At 33.8% G+C, this 10,239-nt stretch overlaps 1 protein-coding gene across 2 annotated transcripts in view; it reads right to left on the bottom strand.

The window, feature by feature from the left end:
- Window positions 1-1,041: 1,041 nt before the first annotated feature.
- The window catches only part of LOC147080093 (uncharacterized), a 47,634-nt gene continuing 38,436 nt past the window's right edge, over window positions 1,042-10,239 (bottom strand). For both annotated transcript variants that reach the window (XM_085947986.1, XM_085947992.1), the window contains exons 5-8: window positions 7,871-8,048; window positions 5,211-5,399; window positions 2,208-2,693; window positions 1,042-1,846 (exon numbers count right to left, since the gene is read on the bottom strand). In XM_085947986.1, the coding sequence (XP_085804112.1) occupies window positions 1,088-1,846; window positions 2,208-2,693; window positions 5,211-5,399; window positions 7,871-8,048 (1,612 nt within the window). In that variant the 3' untranslated portion in view covers window positions 1,042-1,087. The remainder of the gene's footprint in view (window positions 1,847-2,207; window positions 2,694-5,210; window positions 5,400-7,870; window positions 8,049-10,239) is intronic.

The following is a 10,239-nucleotide window of genomic DNA, read 5'->3' as shown; positions in this document are numbered from 1 at the left end:
GCAAATGCTATAATAGATTCTATATTTAATTTTAAAGTCGATCCCTGAAAGAATTCCATTAAATTGAACAATAATCACTCAGCAGGATTCGAATCTACATTTATTGTTAATCATTTCTAGGAATGGCAGCTTCTTTAGTGAACATTTGAAGTAATAAATATTATTCAATAATAAGATTAATCGACCAGCTATCACCAACTAACTCTTAGAAGAATGTCAGCATATCGCCTCACAAAATACTCTAGCAACATAGCCTAACAATAAATGGTAGGATAATGTCATGCATGTTTGAACCATATTTGTATAAAATTATAGCTTACTCCTACGAAATATAAGAAATACTAAGCTACAGACCTTTTAATAAAAAAAAAAAATTCTAACGAATAAGCACTTTTGCGATACAATTTGAAAAGAATTGATTATATTTTAAAACTATTGCTGATGTGACTAAGTTATAAATATATAAATTCAGTGCAAAAGTTCTTTTAAAATACACTGATATTGCCATAGATCATAATACAGAGAGATGAAAATTACATAATTAAAATTATAATGAGGTCATTTTAATAATCAGTCTATGGAACTTTACGTCTCTTTTTCTCAAAGACAGTATTAATTATTAATGGAAAGTTTATATTGTACTGTTAAGTCAGATGGCAGTACAAGTTACAGTTAAGTGCAGGTGGAATATTTTCGAAAATTGATTCATTGTAAATATGACACTTGAAGTATTACAAAGTCTGCAAAAAAACATTGATACTTAACTAAAAAAAAACAATAAATAATAAAAAAAAAGAAAAATATAAATCATTATCATCGCGGCCAGTTGAAGCACGGCGATTAAATAGCTAGAAATTAATTTCACTTGGAAATATGTAGGAATTCTTAGTAAATAAAGTATGTAAAAAATAAACTGAAAAGAAATACTTGAGAGATGAGATAAGATATTATACATACTTGGAATAACACTTATTATGTAGGTATCTATCAAATAAACATAAAAATATAAAAAAGAAATTTTCAAACAGATAATCGATTCCAAATAAACAAAAGCTGGGTCAATCAGGTTTATAACAGAAGCACCAGTTTAATATTTCTTTTCATGAGGTGATTTTTGAACCACTTTTGCAGAACTGCTTTGTGTTGAGTGCTGAAATCCCGATGTCCCAGGTCGTACACCAACATCACTATCTGTAATATTCAGCGTTTCGATTCCGTTACATAAATTCAGAATAATTTCTTCATAATTTGGCGAATTGTCTTGATGTGATTGTGCCACACCAACATTACTATCTGTAATATGCAGCGTTTCAATTCCACTACATAAATTCAAAATAATTTCGTCATAATTAGGTGGATTGCGCTGATATGATTTTGCCTTTCTAACAATTGGCACTGGAATTCTAGATTTTTTATTCAATTTGACAATTTGCGGTGCTTTAGTAAGACTCAGGGCTGACGCTGTTGTTGCATTCTTTGACGCCTTTCCAACAATTGGCACTGGAATTCTAGATTTTTTATTCAATTTGACAATTTGCGGTGCTTTAGTACGACTCAGGGCTGACGCGGCTGTTGCATCCTTTGAGAGACTCTTTACTGCGGTCGTCGTAACCACCTTTCCCAATGATTTAGTATTCTTTACCTGTGCTGTAAACACGGTTTTTTTATATATGAAAGATTCTTTTCGGTAAATAACTGTTTTCGTCTTCGGAGCATGTTTAGTTTTAGTTTGGTCCTGAGACCTACGTTTTTTCTTCAAACGGTCATCTTTTTTCTTTGCGTTGCAGATATCCACGGCATTAACGATAATATCAGTTTCTTCTCGTACTGTCATGGTCTTTTTTCTCTGCAAACAAGGAAAAATAATATAGTTAACACAGTACATAGCCATCGTAAATATTCTAAATGAAAAAGAAAACTTCTTGTTTTTGTAAGTTGCAAAATTGGCACAACAATTCGGTGTCGATATTGGCCGCCTCACGAAGAGGTCCATAACAGATATTTTTTACGAGAAATGGATGTCAGTAATTTATATCAACCTATCAGGTCCATTCTCTGGGTACACATTAAATACACAATTAAAAAAGACATGTATTATTTCAAGCGCCCACGACGGCCGAGCGGTAATATGTCAGCCTATAATGTGTTATGGGTCCTGGGTTCGAATTTTGGGTCTGGTGAAAAAAAGGAAAATAATATAAACTTACATTGCGCACAAGCCTAAAGTCCGTATATGCCCGTACTGCAGAAAGTAAATCGGCGATATGCTGTTTCAATGATGGTTTCAGTATCTTTGCTTCCACCACCCATTGTGGCCGCTGCTTGTTCAGGAGTACACTCTTGATTAAGACTTTTTCGCATATCACTGATAATTCGCTATTTAGATTAATCCACATTTTATGCATCCGGTCATCGGTTAGATCATCCAATTTATCGTATGCTCTGATTGCATCTTTTACACTGGCTCGTTCTGCTCCCAGCAAAAGACAATTGCTAACAATAGGCGACAGATGCTTAACTGTGTCCTCCTTTAATTTTAAAAATGCATTCGAGCAGACGACAGCATTTAAATTAGATGCAATGTATTTAATAAATTGTTTGACAACTGCAAACGTAGCCACCATTTCACTGACGTTTTTATTATTCAGTATCGTTGCGAACATCGCTAAGTTTTCCATGATGTTGTCTTTGTTCTGAAATGAAAATACATTAGTTTAAATTAAATTATTGAAAATTAATATAAAACACAAATTCTACTCTGGATGGAGCATTATATAGACAATACGAGAACTACCATAACCTATTGACTGAAACTACTGACACAATAATACACAAAATAAAAATATAATACCTCTTTCGCTAGCGAACAAAATCTCATTCAAGAAAGTGAGAAAGTGCATATTATTGTGTATAAGTAATAATTTTCCCGTAAACAGATTCAACGGAAGATACCATAATTGTGGCTATAATAATTTCGATAGAGTCGCAGCGGTCAGTAAAGCGTCAATTACATTGAGCTTCTTTACGAGCTGTTAGTTGGCGACACTGGGCGACTTTACAGGCAAATTATAAATTCGCCAACAAACAGCTCGTAAAGTAGCTCAATGTAATTAAAGCTTAAATAATATTTTAGCATGTAGCATTTTAGCGTTTTTGACGAGATCACCGCGCGCGCGCAGCTGATGCATACTAATATGTTGGAATTATTATCCAGTATTCAGATTTAGTCATCGTCGAGATGTTGGCCAAGTGGTAAGTACTGTGTAATATGATGTATTGTATGACAAAGTAACAGCTCTGTATTTTTTTTAATAATTGTATGTAATATTATATAATATACATAACAAAGATTAGTTGAATGAAATTGATTATCGATTTAATATAATGTCACTGCCACTGCTAGGTAGATACTAAATTAATGAGTTATTTTTTTAAAATAACTTTTGTATAAATGTCATATTTCAAAACTTCAATACGAAAGATTATTAAAATTAAAAGCTAAATGATATGATTTTATATCACCAACAAGCCACAGGTGACTTACATTAATACATCTAAACAAGCATACTTGGTATTTTATATAACATATAGATAGATATTACTATAATTGCGTGGCAGCAGAATTCCGCACGTGCCATAGGTTTGCCACCGCTGCATCAGTGCAAACACGCCATAGTAGGTTACTTGTGATAATTGTGAATAAGATTTTTTTCAACACAAATTTAATTAAAAACCATTATTATGGGGGAAAAAAAAGAAATGTAATCGTTTACAAATTAATTAGTTTAGAGGTTAAAGCCATAGAGATAGTTACATTGTGTAACTACTCCAGTACAAATATATTACGAGGGTGGGTCAATAAGTCCTTAGATAAGCCGACAGGTGGCGCGACTAGTACTGTAAGCGGTTTGTTTTCATGCAGCGGCACTACCGATTCAGTATGCTGCGAAGTTTCAATCAGATTGGTCGGGTTGTTGTGTGTTTCTCGTACATTTAAAAAAACAAATTGCTTGTGGAAAATGGAAAAATGGAAAATGGAGAAAATTGAGTTTAGAGCTGTTATTAAACATTTTAATATAAAAGGGTTAACAGCAAAGGAAATAAAAAATGAGTTGGATTTAGTTCACGGCATATCTGCTCCTTCACTTGCAACTATTTATAACTGGTTAAATGAATTTAAACGTGGTCGTACATCAACAAAGGATGAACCACGCTCAGGACGTCCTGTAGAGGTGACTACACCAGAAATTATCAATAAAATCCACGATATGGTGTTAAGTGACCGAAGATTAAAGTTGAGTGAGATAATTGAGGTTACAGGGATCTCAAAAGGTAGCGTCATTTCTATTTTACATGACAAATTGGGCATGAAAAATATTTCTGCAAGATGGGTGCCGCGTTTGCTCACAGTCGACAATAAACGCAATAGGGTGGTGGCCTCCAAAGCCCTGTTGTCGCTCATGCAACGCAATCCGGATGAATTTTTTCGTCGCTTTGTGACTGTAGATGAAACATGGATACACCACTATACTCCCGAGACGAAAAAACAGTCAAAGCAGTGGATTGCGAAGGCAAACCATGTCCAAAGAAGGCGAAAACCGTAAAATCATCTGGTAAGGTTATGGCTACTGTATTTTGGGATGCACGTGAAATTATTTTCGTTGACTATTTGGAAAAAGGAAAAACAATAACAGGGGATTATTATGCATCTTTACTGGACCAGCTAAAAAACGAAATTGAAGAAAAACGGCCTCATTTAAACAGGAAAAAAATCCTCTTTCATCAGGACAATGCCCGTGTTCACACATGTTTACGATCAATGGCTAAAATTGAAGAATTGAAGTTCGAATTGGTCGACCACCCACCATATTCGCCAGATTTAGCCCCCAGTGACTTTTTCCTTTTCCCAAACTTAAAAAAATGGCTAAGTGGACAACGTTTTTTTTCAAATGAAGAAGTCATCGATCGGACAAATGCTTATTTTGAGGACCTTCCGAAAACTTATTTTTCTGACGGTTTAAAAAAAATTGAGAAACGTCTAACCAAGTGTATTGAGCTCCAAGGAGATTATGTTGAGAAATAAAAAAAAAATACAAAAATAAAAACTTTTTTAATGCTTTTTTCTAAGGAATTATTGACCCACCCTCGTATCACGGTAATATAAGAAAAAATCAAACTCCTTTATTCTAATATACATTCTTTTAACTCACCAGTTCTGGATGGTATTCTTTGAAAACCATCTCAACTACATTATCTGGTAATTCGAATTGCGCAATACCGCTTTTGAATATTTCAATATATTTTCTGATCCATTCCAAAACTGTGCTGAACATATCATTTTCTGTAGAGTGCGTTAATATTAAGCACTCTAGCCCTGACACTTTGCAGGTCGAACAAGGCTGAAAAGAAAAACATGACAAATGTGTAGTATCACATCACAAAGAAAGGCTGACACATGAATAAAATTTATAATATTTTTGTTGCTCTGTTGTAAAATTTTACAATAAAAAATTCACGGACGCAACAACTTTACTATATCATTATTTTAACAATAAAATTACTGTCAATACCAAGGTGACTGTTATATCATCGAGCTATAAAAATCATCTAAGCTTCTCTTGGTAATGTGAAGCGGGTGTTGTGGCACAGCTATAAATGTGAAATAGTGCAGATCGCAGACTGCAGTGTAACTCTGCATTTCCAAAATTTTAACAATATGGTGAAAAACAATTGATAATTGGTATTGTGTACTTGTTGGACAAAGTGATGCTAATAATTAATAAAAATGTGAAATTAGTATGTGACGAGTTGTTATATATTACAATATTTAAAAAAATTAACACTGCGAATAATAATATATATGGTACACAGCTACGATGCTACGAGTCTATAATATGAAAGGTTGAGGAGCGTTTATTTGACGACAGTGTTGCACTTTTATAAATCGCTTGCAGGTACACGCTCGGCAAATATCGTAATAAATACATAAAACAGACATACACAAACGTAATGCGTTACAAATACCTGAATTTTAAACAAAAAGTGATCATCTACATCTCGCAAGCGAAACAATAATAAAGACAGATAGGTACCTATCCTATTATATTCGTCTTGGCAAATTGGCAAAAAAGAAACAGCATAATGCATAATTGCACAAAATAATTTCACCCACGAACATGCGCATGCATAAACGACTATTATATTATCACACTTGTTTTACATGAATTCTACATCATAAAAATTGCATTTGCATTCGCATTCGCATATTCATCATGTAAATATGTATATCGATTCTGTTTATAAACAACGGGGTATATATATATATATATATATACACGACATCTAGAAAAAAATTATGAATCTAATGGAAAACCACTCATCTGCTAAATAAATAATTGGATAGAGACCAACAAGTTGATCGTTCCAACAATTACTACTCGTAAGTCATTTGAGTAGATCATGATAATCTGTTAAAAAAAGTGATTAGGTTGTCAGATTTAAAAATCTTAACGACCCACGTGCGCCAAGGTCATAGGTACGTGGGTCAAAATAGAGATTTTATGGTATTTTCATTCCATAAATTCATGGACATTCCTTAAACGTTGTAGATAATCTATTTATATAATTTTGAAGCCTTATTATCCTTTATATTAATATAAAATAGTATTATTTTAAAACTCTCAATATAATTATTAATACTTTCGACCGAAGGTACTTGATGGAATTTGAATTTAAATTCTAATGGATTCAATTTCTGTACTATTCCATTTAAGTCGTTTCTCGCGACCCGGGTTTCGCCTTTCGGCATCTTCTGTCAGTGTATTTTTACCTTTGGTGAGTGTACACGACGCCTGAAGATGCCGAAAGGCGAAACCCGGGTCGCGAGAAACGACTTAAATGGAATAGTACAGAAATTGAATCCATTAGAATCTTAATATAATGTTTTAGAATATAGTCAAACACATTTATAAAACCATTACTAAAATTGTTGTAAACATTATAATATAGTAAAAGATTTACGATAAAAAATTATATTTATAAACTCTGCGATCTCAAATTTGACAAGAATTAGACATTTTCTTATTCAAAAAATGGGCACGATTAACACATTTGAAGATAATTCTTAAGACACTGATTATAAGCCATGTCTTTGACCATTCAAACGTGATAAAATATCCTACGAATAACGATTGTTTTATAATACTTATTGACCTAATAATAAGGTAAGTACTATTTTTTTTTAAATACGCTATTTCTATTGGCATTTCCCAGTGCTAAGCTTCAACATACATTGTAGCCATAAATTGTCAAACGATAACTGAAGTAGGAAGTAAGATCATGTTACCGCGCGTGTTTGAACAAGTACTAAACCGAAAGAAAAAAAAACGGTGTGTGTACTTGGGTACTCGGTTGGTCGTAACGGAACAAAAACAAAACTTGTGATAACCTAGATTCTTCGACTAGCTCTTAATTATCTTGTTAAATTACACACTCAAGAAAAAAGACCTCTTATTGGACCACCGTTGGTTTATTTCTATACACTTTAACTTATATTCTAATATAAAATTCTAATCTAAAACATTAGATCGAGAGGTTTAAAAGAATACTATTTTATGTAGTAAAAATACTTTAAGCAGTCATCAAATATTAAGGGATAATAAGGCTTCAAAATTATATAACGATTATCAACGACGTTTAAGGAATGTCCACGCTTATGCTCTGAAAATAACATAAAATCTCAATTAAGACCTATGTGGGGCATGTGGGCCCTTAAGCAAAATGTATTGTTTCGCAGAAGGATCACTCAGCTATGAGTACCATATCAAATATTTTGTGCTCGCAACAAATATGATAGTATGAAAACACTTACCTCATGGAAATCATGGCAATATCTTCTGGCCAGGGCATCATCCAAAGAAGCGGATATCCCATCGGAGCGCAGCTTTGCTGCTAGGTCAGCCAAATCCTCCAGGTTAACACATTTTGGCACTTCGATGGTTCCCGCATACAGGTGGCATATAGCAAAATGGACGGTCCTAAACATGTATCTGAAAAGAAAACCGAAGAACGAGATTAAAAAAAACAATATTTTATAGAAATGACTACCTCTAGGGCAGTGATGGTGAATCTTATGATTGTATCAACAAATATATTCATAAAAATTGTTGGCGAATATTAGGGGCAAAAATATAAATTAGGAACATTATGTACTGTTACCAGACGAAAAAAGACCCCGGCGCGACAATTTCAAATTCCGAATCAACAATTTAACAACAAAAATATCCAGCTCCCCTGTAGAATGTTTAGAACTTCTGACTTACACGAAAATATTACAAATAACATTTCGTAAACGGTCATTCAGAAAAGATGCATTTTTTTACCTGGTCCGAAGATAGAAGCGGCCCGTCCCAAAATGTTTGTCCCGTTACTCAGTGACCTGCCCTTTTCTCTTTCCCTCCGTAGAACAGACCCGCCAAAATTAAAAGATGCTTTTGAAAAATAAAGCCAGTTGGAGTCCACTTACAATGAAAGGATAACGCAAAAAAAATAACCGTCACGCCGGCGAGGTGTGTCGCCGCGCAATCGGTGGCGTTCCCGACCCATTTTTTAAATCAATCGTTAATAATCCGTAATCGTTGTAATACCAATCGGTGACTCGCGCAAAAATCCAATGAAAGTTAATCAATTCCCTAGTGAGAGAAAAAGTGAATCAGTGCTTAGTGCGCGGGATTACAACAATGAATCGCCCCTAATATAAAGACAGTGCGGTGACTAATTTAAGACCTCTTTAGATGTAAGTGATGTAATATTATCAATGTTTGCCTATGCTCTAGCGTAAATAAACCTAGTTCCACGTGGATCTGTCAAATCAAAGACGTGTTTTATCTTGAATTATATATCCTGATGTCCACACATCCCTCAATCAAAGTGACGCTCGTGAAGAATGCTGCCAGCATACATGTGAGTTCTCTACCATTCTTCTCGGTATCAGTACATACTTATTATATTATCACATTGATACTGAAGACACGACATTTAGCCTAACCAAGTGTCGTATTACATATATCTACCTCAAGATAATCTCAATCAAGGTCCATTTACCTGGATCACCCAATGTTAAAACTCCAACTTTTTTTGGGTGCATTTGTTTGTGCACGATTTTTTTTCGTTTGTGCACCTACAATAACCGAAAAATTCCAATTTCAAATTGGGTGTTCCAGCTAAACGTTGGGTCACCCAATGTTGAAATTTCAACTTTTTTTGAGTGCATTCGTTTGTGCATCGTTAGTGCACGTGTGTGCGCGCGTTTTTTTTTGTTTGTGCACGAATATTAAGGGGGTTATTCGCATTTCAATTTGGGTGACCCAGCTAAATGCTGGATACTTGAGTCGCTAAACTTTGGGTTTTTTTTAAAATTTAAATTGTTAACACTTGTGCGTTGGTAGTGAACGTTAGTGCACGATTTTGTTTTGCTTTTTCATCTGAAATGAAATCTCTTGACGCATAGCTAGTGTGCAATTCTGCAGACTTTTTAATTTTTTTTCTCATATAGTACGTGAGTTATTCGATATTAAATATTTGATGAACGTTAAGTAGAACCACCTAACAAACTTTTTAAACTATTTATTATGTCATCAATTTGTCTATTATTGGCTTACGTTTGTGCACGTGCTCTTTTTGTTTTCTCGATTATATCGTGAGATATTATTTTTTTAAATGTTGTGACTTGATACTTGAACCATTAAATTTGCCTTAAAATTTTTTATGTTAAGTGCATCCAATTAAGTATATTTATGTTGAGTTTTAACACGATTTTTCAAAAATTATCTCTTAAATTAAGCTAGTAATTTGATTTTGAGTGGTCGTCAAGTTTTAACACCAAACATGTTTTTTCCACATTTTTTAAATGCACACCTTTGAGTAATTTAATTACATGATTTTTCATGAAGTACCCCGCCAAAATGTCCCGAACAAGCATCCGTTTGGAACATCCAGTCAATAGAGTCTACACGAAATAGCCAAAACGGTGTAATGCTCACTAAATATGTCGGTTTATAATAGACTAGCTTTAAAATATACAAGTGGAAGCATTCTGCGTTTTTCAAAATAGGTACCTACCTACCTAGTTAATTATTGTAAGATAACTGTAATAAACAAGGCACAACTCTCAAATACACTGGAAACATCAATAGTGTCATACGGTGATTGGTATAAATGATAATATTATACAGAGATCAT

This window comes from Rhyacophila brunnea, unplaced genomic scaffold (genome assembly GCF_057557595.1).
Source record: "Rhyacophila brunnea isolate RB1 unplaced genomic scaffold, BYU_Rbru_1.0 scaffold_1, whole genome shotgun sequence".
NCBI classification, from domain to species: domain Eukaryota; kingdom Metazoa; phylum Arthropoda; class Insecta; order Trichoptera; family Rhyacophilidae; genus Rhyacophila; species Rhyacophila brunnea.
The sequence above is the reverse complement of the archived record's forward strand: the minus strand, read 5'-3'. Positions and strand labels throughout refer to the sequence as shown.